This window comes from Chironomus tepperi, unplaced genomic scaffold (genome assembly GCF_022539635.2).
Source record: "Chironomus tepperi strain 1889 unplaced genomic scaffold, CSIRO-AGI_Ctep_v1 contig_440, whole genome shotgun sequence".
NCBI classification, from domain to species: Eukaryota; Metazoa; Arthropoda; class Insecta; order Diptera; family Chironomidae; genus Chironomus; species Chironomus tepperi.
This window is the reverse complement of record NW_027226562.1, coordinates 70728-87394: the sequence shown is the minus strand read 5'-3', so window position 1 is coordinate 87394 and position 16667 is coordinate 70728. Positions and strand designations below refer to the sequence as shown.

Below are 16667 nucleotides of genomic sequence, written 5' to 3'. Positions count from 1 at the left end.
GGAATCGATTTGTGTCATGTTTCTACAGAAGCGAAAGGATTCAAAACGAATTTATGCAAACGTTGTTTATAGCAGTTCCAACAATGATGGTTTCAAAAAGGAAGGAGCTTCATTTCCATCGAAAATCATGCAGCAACAACTGATTGAAAACTTCTATCAAACAATCAAGTTAGATCCTGCAAATGTGAATTTTGTGGAAGCACATGCAACTGGCACTAAACTTGGAGATCCTGAAGAACTTGCTGCTATTGATGAAGTCTTTGCCAAACGATCTTTAAGATCCAAAACATTGACAATTGGAAGTGTGAAGTCAAATATGGGACATGCAGAAGCAGCATCAGGAATGGCATCAATGGCCAAAATTATTCTTTCATTTGAAAATCAGAAATTTCCACCAAATATCAACTTGAAATGTCCTCGTTCTGATGTTGCTGCATTTTCTGAAGGTCGGATTAAAGTAGCAACTGAAGTTGAGAATCTTGACAGTGAATTTATTGCAATGAATTCCTTTGGTCTTGGAGGTGGAAATGCACATTCATTATTTAGAGGAAATCCAAAAGTCAAGTCAAATTCTGGTGTTCCTGATGATGATCTAGGAAGAATGTTGTTGTGGTCAGGAAGAACAGAAGCTGCAATAAATGCAATTTTTGATGACATCACTCAACGTCCACTTGATGCTGAACACATTGCACTTCTTCAAAATTCTCAAATACAGACAACAAGTGCCAATACTTATCGTGGATATGGAATGTTCATTAATGACAAAACAGAAGGCAAAGCAGTTTGTGTGAAGCAAAATATTCAGTATTTTAATGGTTCACGACGTCCAGTTGTGTTTGTGTACAGTGGAATCGGAAGTCAATGGCTTGAAATGGGAAGAGACTTGATGAAAATTCCATTGTTTGCTCAGTCAATTGAGAAGTGTCATGACATATTGATGAATAAAGGAATCAACTTGAAGAATATCATAACATCAAGTGACGAGGACACATTCAGTAATGTCTTGTATTCATATGTTGGAATTGTTGCAATTGAAATTGCACTCACTGACATTCTTAAAGCATTGAATATTGTTCCTGATTACATTATTGGACATTCAGTTGGAGAACTTGGTTGTGCTTATGCTGACAATTGTTTAACAGCTGAAGAGACAATATTAGCAGCTTATGCTCGAGGTGAAGCCAGCATAGAGTCTCGTACTATAAGGGGTGCAATGGCAGCTGTAGGTCTAAATCATTTGAAGCTTCAAGAAATCTTACCAATGGACATAGACATTGCATGCCATAATGGTGAGGACTCAAGTACAATCAGTGGTCCTTACGATAGCATTCATGAATTCATCGAAACCCTTAAAAATGATAAAATATTCGCCAAAGAAGTTGCATGTTCAGGAGTTCCATTGCACAGCCGTTATATTACTAAAATGGGCCAAAGTTTACATGAGAAATTAGAAAAAATAATCAAGGAACCGAAGATCCGATCGGAGAAGTGGCTGAGCTCAACGTACGCTGAAGGCATGTGGAAGCAAGATGAAGCAGCAATTTGCTCTGCTGAATATCAAACCAAAAATCTTCTAAATCCAGTTCTATTTCATGAAGTCACTGGAATGTTGCCAAAGGATGTGTTGCAGATCGAAGTGGCTCCATCAGGACTATTGAGGGCAATTTTGAAAAGAAGCCTGAGCGAAGGAGTTTATGTGAACTTGACTGAAAGAAACTCAAAAGATGGAGATGAGCATTTTATGGAAGCAATTGGAAAGTAAGTATGCGGAACTCCTTCTATGAATTTAAAGTAAATCATTCAAATATTTTCAGGCTCTTCCAACTTGGTGTTGACATGGACATATCAAAATTATATCCACCAATAAACTTCCCAGTATCTCGCGGAACTCCAATGATCTCACCTGTGATTAAATGGAACCATGAAGATGATCATTTGGTGCCATATTATGATTCATACAATACATTTGAGAGGCGAAACGTTGTCATTAATATTAGTGATAAAAACTACGAGTTTGTTCAAGGACATCTTGTTGATGGTCGTGTGCTGTTCCCAGCCACTGGATGGGTATATCTTGTATGGGAAACATTCTCATGTATGATTGGTGAACATTTAGAACAAACAAAGGTAGTATTAGAAGATATTCATCTCCTGCGAGCCACTCCATTATTCAAAAATCAGGACTTGTTAGTTACAATCTCAATACATCGTGGATCTGGAAGATTTGAAGTAATTGAAGGAAATTCTCCAATTGTCCAAGGATTCATAAAGAAAGGAGATGATGTACAAATGTCTGAAATTACACCTCATTATGATGAAAATATGTTCACTGAAGATGGATTCTATAAGGAAATGCGTCTTTGTGGATTCACTCATTTAGGGCCATTCAAGGGTGTGACTGAAATTCAGCACAACGGTCTAAGAGGAAAGATCAAGTGGATGAAGAATTGGACGACATTCTTAGATACAGTCACACATTTTAACAACAGAAGAGTTCTATTGTCTAATGAAATGGGAGTTCCTGTAACAATGAGGAAATTCGTCATCGATCCAATTTTGCATTACAAAATGCTAGAAGAGAAAATGAAGACAATCGGAAATGCTGAAGATTCCGACATCATTTTTGACGTAGTTGTCTGTCCATATCGACAGATTATCAATGCAGGATCAGTTGAGATCCATGAAAAGGTCAACAAAATGGTATACCGTAGAAGAACTAACCCACCGTTACTAGAAACTAACAAGTTCGTTCCATTTTACTCCAAAGAACAAATGTCACTTGACGATGCTGCCAAAATTCTCGTTCAAATGTTCACCGAAAATACGTCACAAATTAAATTTACAACACTTGAAATCGACGACAATTGTCTAGACGAAAAGCAGCTTTTTTTGGAACATCTGCAAAAGGCAATTAACGAAATGCCTCAAGTAACATCCAATATGACATTGCTGACATCAAGAAGTAATGTTCATTTGAAAGGGATTAATATAAGCTCAGAAGAATTGACGTCATTTAGAGGCGTCGATCTGTTGATCAAAAACAAATTAATTGGTGATGAAGATGCTTTTGAAGAGATTAAGTTAATCATGAATAATAATGGGTATATTGTCTCAAGAGAAGATCGAGATTATTCTTACGACCATGAGGACTTTAGAGTTATTGCCAAAATTCCTACATCTTCAAATGACATTCTTCACATTATTCAGTTTAGAGATGAGTCACAAAGAAGCTACGAGATAGTCGAGATAACTCCAAATGTTAGTGAATGGCTTGAACCCCTGAAACAGTCACTTAAAGAATCTCCAACAATTATATTCGCTTACAATCAGGACCCATCAGGAATATTAGGATTCTTCAAGTGTCTCAGATATGAATTTCTGGACAAACTTAAATGTTTCTTCATCGTCGACACCCAAAATGCACCGCCAACTTTTGATATCAACCATAAATTCTTTAAAGATCAATTAGACCTCAACCACGCAGTCAATGTCTTCAAAGATGGAAAATGGGGAGGGTATAGACATTTAAGTCTGTCCTCAGTTAATAATTTATGTACACAATCATTACATTGTTTTGCAAATTGTCAAGTCAAAGGCGATCTGTCGACATTCTCATGGATACAAGGTTCTCTTGATGTCAACAATAATGACAAAGATTTGATAAAAATTAATTATTCGTCGCTTAATTTCAAGGATGTAATGTTAGCCCTCGGACGAATCACCAGCAATCGTGAGAAGAAAATTTATGAACAAGAAGCATGCCTGGGCTTTGAATTCTCAGGAATTAAACGAGATGGTGAAAGAGTGATGGGAATTGGAGTCAATGCTGGTGCTTTGGCTACTCATTATGATGTCAACAATTCAATTTTATGGAAAGTTCCTGATTCATGGACATTGGAAGAAGCAGCAACAGTTCCACTTGTATATTTCACTGTCTATTTTGCATTCTTCAACACAACAACAATTAAAGCTGGAAAGAAAATTTTGATTCATTCTGGAAGTGGTGGTGTTGGACAAGCAGCAATTGAAGTTGCATTTGCTTATGGACTAGAAGTCTTTACAACTGTCAGCACTGAAGAAAAGAAGAATTTCTTGCTAAAAAGATTTCCAAAGCTGAAACCTGAAAATATTGGAAATTCCCGAAACACAACTTTTGAGAAAATGGTTCTTGAAAATACAGAAGGCAAAGGTGTTGACTATGTCCTGAACTCATTATCTGGTGACAAACTGAAAGCATCGATACGATGTCTTGGAATTGATGGAGTGTTTTTGGAGATCGGAAAATATGACATCCAAATGGGAACAAACTTCGATATGAAGTTCTTAAGCAAGCGAATCACTATAAAGGCTGTGATTTTTGATGATCTAGCTGTAGAATCTGATGAAATGCAGGTAATTTTAAAACAATGTTAATATTTTTAATTTTATCACTAACTTTTCAATATTTCTAGTTCATATACAACCTTGTTGACAAAGACATTAAATTAGGAATCATCAAACCTTTACAAACAACAGTTTTTGATGCTGATAAGATCGAAGATGCCTTCCGATTCATGGCAATTGGCCAACATATAGGAAAAGTGTTGATTAAAATAAGACAAGATGAAAATGATGAAAGATCACTTCCTGTTGTGGCTTCAAATAGAGTTTATTATCAACCAAATGAATCTGTGATAGTTACTGGTGGACTTGGAGGATTTGGTATTGAATTAGGAGACTGGTTGATGTCAAGAGGCTGTCGTAAATTTGTTTTAAGCTCAAGAAGAGGAATCGTTAATCGGGATCAGAGTCTAAAAGTCAAGTAAGTATAGGCAAACTGTATGATACCTTAACAACTGACTAATCATGATATTTTTTAGATTATGGACAAAATTAGGAGCTGAAATCAAAATATGCACATCAGATATCACAACAGAATCAGGATGTGAGGAACTAATTCAACAAGCTTCATCACTTGGACCTGTTTGTGCTATTTTCAATCTTGCTGGAGTTTTAAGAGATGGAATTTTTGACAACTTGAATGATCAAATGTTTAATGAGTCTATGGCGCCAAAAGCTCTGAGCACCAAATATTTGGATAAAGTATCAAGAGTTCTATGTCCAAATTTAAAACAATTTATTGTCTTCTCAAGTGTCGCATGTGGACGTGGTAATGCCGGTCAAAGTAATTATGGAATGGCAAATTCAGTCATGGAACGGATAATTGAGGATAGACATCGTGATGGATTGTCTGCAAAAGCTATTCAATGGGGTGCTGTCGGCGATGTTGGAATGCTTGCTGACTTCCAGTTAGCCAATATGAATAGAGACGTTGGTGGAACTTTACCTCAACCAATCTCTTCATGTCTTGAAGTTCTGGATGTTCTCCTCACAGTAAAAGATCCTATTGTCTCAAGCATGATCATTGCTGATAAGAAGATTAGTGATTTTAGTAAGGGAAATATTATAGACATAATTTTTAGGATTATGGGAATTCGAGACAAAAAGTCAGTATCTATGGACTCAACACTGACACAGTTAGGCATAGATTCACTGACTGGAGTTGAAATTCAGCAAATTATTGAACATGAATTTGATATTTCATTAACATCACAAGAAATTCGTTCCTTAACACTCAGTCAGCTTGAAAAACGTGTTTTATCAAAGGATTCAACAAATGCAGCACCAAATCAATCGGACGATGACATATCCACAGCTGAGAAGATCGAATGGATGAGAATTTTAATGGATGGTGTCATTGATCCAAGTACAAATGATGTTGTCTCATCAGATGATCTGATAAAAGTAAATGATGTGGAATCATCAGATACAAAAATTTTGATACTTCCTGGGCTTTATGGGTGGGCTTCAAAAGTATACAGAGACCTTGGTGAAGTAATGAATTTACCGGCATATGCTATACAATACCTGAATGCATCTGAGAGCAAAAATGTTGATGAAATTTTAAATGAATTAGTTCCATTTGCCCTTAAGTTATTCCATGATGTTAAGAACTTCATACTTATTGGACATTCGTTTGGTTCTCTATTAGCACTGAGAATCGCTAAAATATTAGAAGACAATGGCAAATCAGGCAAAATCATAATAATTGATGGATCTCCAAAATTCATGAATGAATTTGCAGTTCAAGCATTGAAGGAACACAACATTGACAATACCGGAAATTATATATCTATGCTGCTTTTCAAACTTTACCAACAATATGTCGATCCGAGTATATCCAAAGCTGCATTTGAAAGTGATTCGAGTTGGTCAAACAGATTTAAGGAAATGACTTTACGTGCTGGTGATGCAATTCCTTTTACTCATGAATATATGATGACAAAAGTATCATCTGCATACATTAACCGATTGAACATTGCACTTAATGTTAAGGAAGATGAATTTACAGTGCTGAATACAACACGAATAGCTTTAATTAAAGCCACAAAATCCTCAGTTAAGGAACTTCCGAATGACTATGGATTGTCACAATATTCAACTCAAGATGTGGATGTAAAAGTCGTAACCGGTGATCATGTCACTATTCTTCAAAATATGGAACTACCGTCTGTTGTTAAAGAATTAATGAAATAACGAAATTAGCTAAATCCTATAATGTCCTTACTTACTTACTTCGCTGGCCGTACAGATCAAGTGTGATCCATGGCCTCCCTCAGTCGGCTCCTGAAGCTGGCTCTATCGCTGCTAATGTACAATTAATTTAAAGTTTAAAGCATATAATAAAAGATGAGCATCATCACTATAGTGATGAACTATTTCAATGTAATTATGTGTTAAGTTTTATTGTTATTGTTCTCTTTACACTCTTTACAGCTAGACTACATGAAAATTATTAGAGTTCAATACTCCTAATTAAGTATATAAATCAAATCTTAAAGCACTAATTAGTCTTTATAATGTGTAAATGACCTTGACCGCTATTAGCACATTTGTTTTGATCAGTTATGTATATAGACTTGATGCAGACAGATGTTTAGGTTAATAACAAACATTAACTGTATGTGAGGAGCTGGAATATATATGATGGTGCTGGAATTTTTTTGTATGAACTGGAAAGCTTAGGAAAGAGGATAGGGATGGTCTTGAAGATTTTTGTCTCGAAAAACGCTAACATTTTGAAGATATTTTCAAAGAAAGGGGAGATGGGGTTTACAATCACAATGTCTCCCTGAATGCATCCTGACCCATCCTGACTTAAGTATATTCAAAATTTTGTTAAAGAAGCTTTCGTGCGGCGAATTTGCTCATTAAGAGAATAATATTCAGAATAAATCGTATTGGAACAGTAGGCCAATCTATTTATCTATTGGTGACGTCTATCTATTTGTGACGAAGATAAATATGAAACACAGTTAATCCATGTAAACACAGACAAGACAATACTTTAAGTAAATAGCAAAAAAGTTCATTTTAAATCTTTTGTCTGCACAGTACGAGACTAAGCAAAAGGATTAATTTTATTTGAATAAAGCTGTGTGATTGCCAATGCACAAAAAATTGGGAAAATTATTTAATCTAATTTAATTAATGACATTTTGGGAGTGACTAGTGTAAACTACTTTGGTCACCAACTTATTATATTCATTTACCCACTTTCCCTATCCTGAAATTCAGCACATGTAAACGATTTTTAATCATAGATTGAAAAATCAGGTTTTTAGAAAAAAACCATTGTTACTGTAACATTCCCAATCTATACGCATTACTCTGCAAAAAATAATCTAGTTTATTCTTATTGACTTGTCAAGTTTGACGTTCGTTGAATTATTTGGGGAATTTTCATTTTTCAATAATTTTCGAAAGTCACATGTGATCTCATGAGTAGTAATATAGAAAACTCGAATCGAGAGTTAGCAGGATTCTTAAAGTCGTGCCAACTCTGCTCGACTCCATATAAAATTCGAGTATATTTCGAGCTCTGGTCATCATTAATAGAATGTTTCACAAAATTAAACTAAAATGTTAATTGAAATCGCTTTAAATCTCAAAAAAAGGAACAAATAAAGTCATTGAAACAATATATTTTATCTTTTGTCATAACAGGTATTGATCGAGAGATACATGTTTTCCTAAAAAGATGAAATATACATACAATTCCCGAATCACACAATGTATTTATTAAAGTATCGATACAACGCCATATTACCGGAATCAGATGTGAAGTTGTCCTTACAAAATGAAGTGAATAGAAAAATGTTTAATTAGAAATTAACTTGCCTTAATTTAATGTTTTATCCACTCGGGTACGACACTATCACAGTGGCTATTTTACAGCACAATATACAGTTCACTGCATTGTACTGCTCGGGATTGTAGCCCTTTAGTATTGTATTTATGAGATTTATATGGATATTTTGCTTACTTGTTTATTATGGAAGATTTTAGACATATTTACAGATAAACATAAAACCAGAGGTGAGTTTTTGATTTCTGGGAAAAGGAAGAGAGTAGGTCTAAAAAATGTCATTTTAATGCGTTTCGTAACTTCCGAACATTCCCAAAATAATGCAAAAAATCAGGTAAATAGACGACAATTATTGATTTTAATTCCAGTGCCATAAATGAACATCCAAACAAATATCACCTCTGAATAGAATGATTTTTTATTTTAATCAGATGGATTTACCCAAAAACAATCAGAATGTTAAATGTGCGCCCTTTATAAATAGAAATATAATTTTGGCAAGCATTTAATATTTTGTGTTTAGATGGAATTAGACAGCTATTGTGTAATAAAAGTTTGACGTTGTATTGAAAATAAGAATTTTTATGCTTCTCAATTTTTCGAGACTATATAAAGACCATTCTAAGACGTGTGAACGTTCAATCGAATAGTTTGACTCAATCAGTGAAGTGGAATCGATATTGAATGCTGGGTGTTAAGAATATTAGACAGAATCAAGTTTATTGAACAGTTAATCCGATAGATTATTAAAATACGAATTAAATTATTGATTTCAATTTGTGACTTAAAGTGCCATTGCAATGGATATTAAAGACAATGACATTGTTATTTCTGGTGTATCAGGAAGATTTCCAAATTCCAACAATTTAAGAGAATTTGAGTACAATTTATATAACAAAGTCGACATGACTGATGAAAATGAGAGTCGTTGGAAGCACTTTACCGATGAAGTTCCACGGCGATTTGGGAAAATCCATAATTTAGAAAAGTTTGATGCTTCATTTTTCTCAACATTGAATAAACATGCTAATTGGACTGATCCTCAGATGAGAATTCTTCTTGAACATGCTTATGAGGTAAAGAATAAAGTAGGAAGACGTTGTACAACATACATAAAAACTTTTATTCAAATTACAGTCGATTTTAGATGCTGGAGTCTCACCTCAATCATTAGTAGGAAGTAAAACAGGTGTCTTTATTGGATGCAGTATGTCAGATGCAAGAGATGCTTTCCTACATCGAATACCACCCAAGGATGGATATGTTATTTTAGGGTAATAATAAAATTCACTGACAGGCTAGAGGACCGCTTTTAGGTACAGAAGTGTTCTGTACCATGAAATATGCTCTTTACCTGTTGACATTCAAGCTTGCAGTGCTTATTGAAAACATTAAAATTAACCTTTCTAATAATTTAATAGGAGTGGAGGTTTCTACTTTTCAAATCGTATATCCTATGCTCTTGGCCTTTGTGGACCATCAATAACAGTTGATACAGCATGCTCAAGCTCTGCTTACGCACTTGATTGCGCATTTCGTTATATGGAAGCAGGTGAGAAAAATATAAACAAGGAAATCAAAACATTAATAATAAACATGTAATAAATTTGAATAGGATTGTGTGACTCAGCACTTGTTGGAGGTACGCAGTTGATTCTTAACTGTGGTACAACAATTGAATATTCGAGATTGGGAATTTTATCAAAAGACGGTGTGTCTCGACCATTTGATGAAGATGCGAGTGGATTCACTCGTGCTGAATCGATTTCTGTTATGTTTCTACAGAGACGAAAAGATTCGAAAAGAATTTATGCAAATGTTGTGTACAGCAGTTCCAATAATGATGGCTTCAAGAAGGAAGGAGCTTCGTTTCCATCTAAAATCATGCAACAGAAGCTGATTGAAAATTTCTATCAAACAATCAAACTCGATCCTGCAAATGTGAATTTTGTTGAAGCACATGCAACTGGAACTAAACTTGGAGATCCTGAAGAACTTGCTGCTATTGATGAAGTATTTGCCAAACGAACTGGAAGATGCAAGACATTAACGATCGGAAGTGTAAAATCAAATATGGGACATGCGGAATCAGCATCAGGAATGGCTTCAATGGCAAAAATTATTCTGTCATTTGAAAATCAGAAATTTCCACCAAATATCAACTTGAAATCACCTCGATCTGATGTTGCTGCATTTTCTGAAGGTCGAATTAAGGTAGCAACTGAAGTTGAGAATCTTGATACCGAATTTATCGCTATGAATTCTTTTGGTCTTGGAGGTGGAAATGCGCATTCTTTATTTAGAGGGAATCCAAAAATCAAGTCAAATTCTGGTGTTCCTGACGATGATCTTGGACGAATGTTATTGTGGTCAGGCAGAACAGAAGCTGCAATAAATGCAATTTTTGATGACATCACTCAACGTCCACTTGATGCTGAACATATTGCACTTCTTCAAAATTCTCAAATACAGACAACAAGTGCCAATACTTATCGTGGATATGGAATGTTCATTAATGACAAAACAGAAGGCAAAGCAGTTTGTGTGAAGCAGAATATTCAGTATTTCAATGGTTCACGACGTCCAGTTGTGTTTGTGTATAGTGGAATCGGAAGTCAATGGCTTGAAATGGGAAGAGATTTGATGAAAATTCCATTGTTTGCACAATCAATTGAGAAGTGCCATGAGATACTGACAAATAAAGGAATCGACTTAAAGTGTATCATAACATCAAGTGACGAGGATACATTCAGTAATGTCTTGCATTCATATGTTGGAATTGTTACGATTGAAATTGCACTCACTGACATTCTTAAGAAATTGAATATTGTTCCTGATTATATTATTGGACATTCAGTTGGAGAGCTTGGTTGTGCTTATGCTGACAACTGTTTGACTGCTGAAGAAACAATATTGGCAGCTTATGCACGTGGTGAAGCCAGTAGAGAATCTCAAACTATTAAAGGTGCAATGGCAGCTGTTGGAATGAATCATTTGAAACTTCAAGAGATCATACCTTCGGACAAAGACATCGCATGTCACAATGGTGACGATTCAAGTACAATCAGTGGTCCTATCGATAGTATTAAGGAATTCATTGAGAAACTCAAGAGTGATAACATTTTTGCAAAAGAAGTTGCTTGTTCAGGAGTTCCATTGCACAGTCGATACATCATTGAAATGGGTAGAAACCTTCATGATAAATTAGAAAAAATAATCAAGGAACCGAAGATCCGATCGGAGAAGTGGCTGAGTTCGACATATGCCGAAGACATGTGGAATCAAAAAGAAGTAGCATTTTGTTCAGCTGAATATCAAACGAAAAATCTTCTAAATCCAGTTCTATTTCATGAAGTCACTGGAATGTTGCCAAAGGATGCGTTGTTGATTGAAGTGGCTCCATCAGGATTGTTGAGAGCAATTTTGAAAAGAAACTTGAATGAAGGAGTTTATGTGAACTTGACTGAAAGGAATTTAAAAGATGGAGATGAGCATTTTATGGAAGCTATCGGAAAGTAAGTATGCAGAACTCCTTTAATGGATTTAAAGTAATTCATTTAATAATTTCAGGCTCTTCCAACTTGGAGTTGACATGGACATATCAAAATTATATCCGCCAGTCAACTTTCCAGTATCAAGAGGAACTCCAATGATCTCACCTGTGATTAAATGGAATCATGAGGATGATCATTTAGTGCCATATTATGATTCTTATAATACATTTGAAAGACGTAACATTGTGATAAACATAAGCGATAAGAACTTTGAGTACGTTCAAGGACACATTGTGGATGGCCGTGTATTGTTTCCAGCAACTGGCTGGATTTATTTGGTTTGGGAAACATTTGCAGCCATGATCGGTGTACATTATGAACAAGTTAAAGTTGTACTTGAGGATATACATTTGCTAAGAGCCACTCCGTTATTCAAAAATCAGGACTTGTTAGTTACCATTTCAATTCATCGTGGATCTGGAAGATTTGAAGTAATTGAAGGAAATTCTCCAATTGTCCAAGGATTTATAAAGAAAGGAGATGATGTAACAATGTCTGAAATTACACCTCATTATGATGAAAATATGTTCACTGAAGATGGATTCTATAAGGAAATGCGTCTTTGTGGCTTCATTCATCTAGGACCTTTCAAGGGTGTGACTGAAATTCAATATAATGGCTTGAAAGGAAAGATCAGATGGATGGAAAATTGGACGACATTTTTGGACACACTAACACATTTTAATAACAGAAGAACTCTTTTAACTAGAGAAATGGGAGTTCCTGTAAGAATTAGAAAATTTATCATCGATCCAATTCTGCATTACAAGATGTTGGAAGATAAAATGAAGAAAATGGGAAGTAATGAAAATTCAGACATAACATTTGATGTAGTCGTGTGTCCATATCGGCAAATTATCAATGCAGGAGGAATAGAACTTCATGAAAAAACCAATAAAATTGTATACCGAAGAAGAACTAATCAGCCATCACTTGAAATCAACCGGTTTGTGCCATACTTTACTGATGAAAAAATGACTCTTGAAAATGCAATGAAAATTGTGGTTCAGATGATTATTGAAGATTTATCGTTCCTGAAATTTACAACATTAGAAATTGATGATAGCAATGCTGATGAAAATCAGTTACTGAGTGAGCACATACAGAAAGCAGTTAGTGAAATACCTCAAGTCACATCTGATATAACATTAGTCACTTCTAGAAGTAACTTCTGTCTCAAAGGAGTAAATATTAGCACTGAAGAACTGTCGTCATTTAAAGGTGTCGATTTGCTGATCAGAAGTAAATTAATTGGAGATGAAAATGCATTAGATGAGATTAAATTAATCATGAATAATAATGGCTATATTGTCTCAAGAGAAGATCAAGATTATTCTAACGACAGTAATGAAAACTTTAGAATTATTGCTAAAATTCCTACATCATCAAATGAAATCCTTCACATAATTCAGTTTAGGCATGATTATGAATTGGATCCTAATACCAAAATTGTTGAAATAACTACAAATGTTAGTGAATGGCTTGAACCACTGAAGCAGTCACTTAAGGAATCTTCAACAGTTATATACGCTTACAATCAAGAACCATCAGGAATTTTAGGATTTGTTAAATGTTTAAGACCAGAATATATGCATAAGCTTAAATGCTTTTTCATCATGGACACAGAAAATGCTCCGTCAACTTTTGATATCAAGGACAAATTCTATGAAGAACAATTAAAGCTAAATCATGCAATAAATGTCTTCAAAGATGGAAAATGGGGAGGATATAGACATTTAAGCTTATCAACAGCTAACAAATTATCTCCACAATCATCACATTATTTTGCAAACTGTCAAGTCAAAGGTGATCTTTCGACATTTTCCTGGATTCAAGGTTCACTTGATGTCAATGATGCTACTTTGAACTTAATCGATATTCACTATTCGTCACTCAATTTCAAAGATGTAATGTTGGCTCTTGGAAAAATTACTGATGATCGTGGAAAGAAAATATTCGAGCAGGAAACATGTTTGGGCTTCGAATTCTCAGGGACTAAACGAGATGGCGAAAGAGTGATGGGAATTGGAGTCAATGCTGGTGCTTTAGCTACTCATTATGATGCACACAAAGCAATTTTATGGAAAGTACCAGATTCATGGACATTGGAAGAAGCAGCAACTGTTCCACTTGTATATTTCACAGTTTATTTTGCATTCTTTAACACAACAACAATTAAAGCTGGAACGAAAATTTTAATTCATTCTGGAAGTGGTGGTGTTGGACAAGCTGCAATGGAAGTTGCATTTTCGTATGGGCTGGAAGTCTTTACAACTGTCAGCACTGAAGAGAAGAAGAATTTCTTGCTGAAAAGATTTCCAAAGCTGAAACCTGAAAATATTGGAAATTCCCGAAACACAACTTTTGAGAAAATGGTTCTTGAAAATACAGAAGGCAAAGGTGTTGATTATGTCCTAAACTCATTGTCTGGTGACAAGTTGCAAGCATCAATACGTTGTCTGGGAATTGATGGAGTATTTCTGGAAATTGGAAAATATGACATTCAAATGAGAACAAACCTAGACATGGGATATTTGAGCAAGCGGATCACCATTAGAGCTGTAATTTTCGACGATATACAAGTGGAAACCGATGACATGCAGGTAATATCACATCAATATTCCCAATTCTTTTATTGTACTAACTTTTTCATATTCCTAGTTTGTGTATAATCTTGTTGACAAAGACATTAAATCTGGAATTATCAAGCCTTTACAAACAACAGTTTTCGATGCAGATAAGATTGAAGATGCTTTCCGTTTCATGGCCAGTGGTCAGCATATAGGAAAAGTGTTGATAAGAATAAGGCAAGATGAAAATGATGAACGAGTCTTGCCTTTTGATGCCTTAAAAAGAGTTTATTTTTATCCGAGTGAATCTGTTGTGGTCGCTGGTGGATTGGGTGGTTTTGGAATGGAATTGGTCGATTGGTTGATTTCAAGAGGATGTCGGAAGTTTGTGTTAAGCTCGAGAAGCAAAATTCTTAATCCAAATCAAATCCTCAAAATTGAGTAAGTAACTAAGATATTGTGCATTAAATCTCTATTTATTGAGTTTAATTTACGTTCTAGGATGTGGAAAAAATTAGGATGTGAAGTAATTGTAAGCAGATCAGATATCACTACAGAAAGTGGATGTGAGGAACTGATTAATCAAGCTTTGGACCTTGGGCCTGTTAGTTCCATTTTCAATCTTGCTGCAGTTCTCCGAGATGGCATTTTTAAAAATCTTGATCAACAAATGTTTTATGAATCATTGGCACCAAAAGCACTTGGAACTAAATATTTGGACAAAGTATCTAGAGTTCTGTGCCCAAATCTCAAACATTTTGTTGTATTCTCAAGTGTCTCATGTGGTCGTGGTAATGCTGGTCAAAGTAATTATGGAATGGCAAATTCAGTCATGGAACGAATAATTGAGGATAGACATCGTGATGGATTGTCTGCAAAAGCTATTCAGTGGGGTGCAATAGGTGATGTTGGAATGCTTGCTGACTTCCAGTTAGCAAACATGGAGAAGGAAATTGGTGGAACTTTACCTCAGCCAATAAACTCATGCCTCGAAGTTCTTGATGTTCTACTCACATTAAAAGACCCAATTGTATCTAGCATGATTGTTGCTGATAAGAAATCGAGCAGTTTTGAAAAAGGAAATATTGTTGACATGATCTTTAGGATCATGGGAATTCGAGATAAAAAGTCAATCTCAATGGACTCGACACTGACACAACTTGGCATAGACTCGTTGACTGGAGTTGAAATTCAGCAAATTATTGAGCATGAATTTGACATTTCATTAACATCACAAGAAATTCGTTCCTTAACACTCAGTCAGCTTGAAAAACGTGTATTATCGAAAGATTTAAATGAGGCACAAAATCAATTTGAAAATGGCACTTCTGCAGCCGAAAAAGTTGAATGGATGAAGCTATTAATGGAAGGTGTCATTGACCCCAAAACAATTGATCTTATTTCATCAGAAACTATTGTAAATTTGAATAATGCTCAGAGTTCGGATACAAAAGTTTTGGTAATTCCTGGATTCTATGGATGGGCTTCAAACCTCTACCGAAGTCTAGGAGATAAAATGGATTTTCCAGCATATGTTTTACAATACATGAACACAACTGAAAGCAGAAATGTTGATGAAATTGTAGAGGAATTAACTCCAAGTATTTTAGAACTATTCTCAGATGTCAAGCATTTTATCTTCATTGGCCACTCATTTGGTGCCATCTTATCCATAAAATTAGCAAAAATCTTAGAAGATCTTGGAAAAACTGGAAAAATTGTACAAATTGACGGATCACCAAGTTTTGCTAAAGAATTCGCAGTACAAACATTGAATGAAGACAACATCAATAACACTGATAACTACATATCCATGCTGCTTTTCAGATTTTACCAAAATTTTGTTGATTCAAGCATTTCCAAAGCAGCATTTGAAAGTGATTCAAATTGGACGAACAGATTCAAAGAAATGACTTTACGTGCTGGTGATGCAATTCCTTTATCTCATGAATATATGATGACAAAAGTATCATCTGCATACATCAATCGATTGAACATTGCAATCAATGTTAAGGAAGATGATTTTGCAGTTTTGGATACAACAAGAATTTCATTGATAAAAGCGGCAAAAGTGTCAATCAAAGAATTGCCTAATGATTATGGATTATCAAGCTTTACACCTTATGATGTTGCTGTTAAACTCATTTCTGGTGATCATGTTACAATGCTTCAAAATTCAGAGCTACCGATTGTCATTAAAGAATTAATATCATCTTGAAAAAATTCAAGGTTTATTGCAAATTAAATGTTTATTTTTGAGTTAATAAAGTAGAATATTTTTGAAATAGTTGTAATTAATTTAATTGAATTTTGTTCAAATATGAAGGTCAATTTGATTTTGGATGCAATTACAGA

At 34.9% G+C, this 16667-nt stretch overlaps 2 protein-coding genes across 3 annotated transcripts; both read left to right on the top strand.

The window, feature by feature from the left end:
* Positions 1 to 97: 97 nt before the first annotated feature.
* On the top strand, positions 98 to 6769 carry LOC139097839 (fatty acid synthase-like). Its single transcript, XM_070649788.1, has 4 exons — positions 98 to 1758; positions 1815 to 4392; positions 4452 to 4801; positions 4860 to 6769. The coding sequence occupies exons 1-4, from the start codon at positions 128 to 130 to the stop codon at positions 6574 to 6576; spliced, it is 6276 nt and encodes a 2091-aa protein (XP_070505889.1). The 5' UTR covers positions 98 to 127; the 3' UTR covers positions 6577 to 6769.
* A 1749-nt stretch (positions 6770 to 8518) lies between these two features.
* Positions 8519 to 16542, top strand: LOC139097844 (fatty acid synthase-like). Of its 2 annotated transcripts, none has more exons than XM_070649795.1 (8): positions 8519 to 9264; positions 9326 to 9462; positions 9610 to 9740; positions 9804 to 11703; positions 11759 to 11882; positions 11949 to 14345; positions 14404 to 14753; positions 14814 to 16542. In XM_070649795.1, the coding sequence occupies exons 1-8, from the start codon at positions 8989 to 8991 to the stop codon at positions 16528 to 16530; spliced, it is 7032 nt and encodes a 2343-aa protein (XP_070505896.1). In that variant the 5' UTR covers positions 8519 to 8988; the 3' UTR covers positions 16531 to 16542. The 2 variants fall into 2 exon arrangements, with proteins under 2 accessions (XP_070505896.1, XP_070505897.1); XM_070649796.1 differs by having other exon boundaries at positions 9150 to 9264; positions 9336 to 9462.
* The last annotated feature ends 125 nt before the right edge of the window (positions 16543 to 16667 follow it).

What these genes read in the sequence shown, in the direction of transcription:
- LOC139097844 (XM_070649795.1), top strand. Translation starts at nt 8,989, where the DNA reads ATGGATATTAAAGACAATGACATTGTTATTTCTGGTGTATCAGGAAGA. An exon ending in ATCATGAGGATGATCATTTA is followed by an intron (nt 11,883 to 11,948) that starts GTGCCATATTAT and finishes ATAAGCGATAAG; the next exon opens with AACTTTGAGTACGTTCAAGG. An exon ending in AATCAAATCCTCAAAATTGA is followed by an intron (nt 14,754 to 14,813) that starts GTAAGTAACTAA and finishes TTTACGTTCTAG; the next exon opens with GATGTGGAAAAAATTAGGAT.
- LOC139097839 (XM_070649788.1), top strand. Translation starts at nt 128, where the DNA reads ATGCAGCAACAACTGATTGAAAACTTCTATCAAACAATCAAGTTAGAT. An exon ending in TTTATGGAAGCAATTGGAAA is followed by an intron (nt 1,759 to 1,814) that starts GTAAGTATGCGG and finishes AAATATTTTCAG; the next exon opens with GCTCTTCCAACTTGGTGTTG. An exon ending in GATCAGAGTCTAAAAGTCAA is followed by an intron (nt 4,802 to 4,859) that starts GTAAGTATAGGC and finishes GATATTTTTTAG; the next exon opens with ATTATGGACAAAATTAGGAG.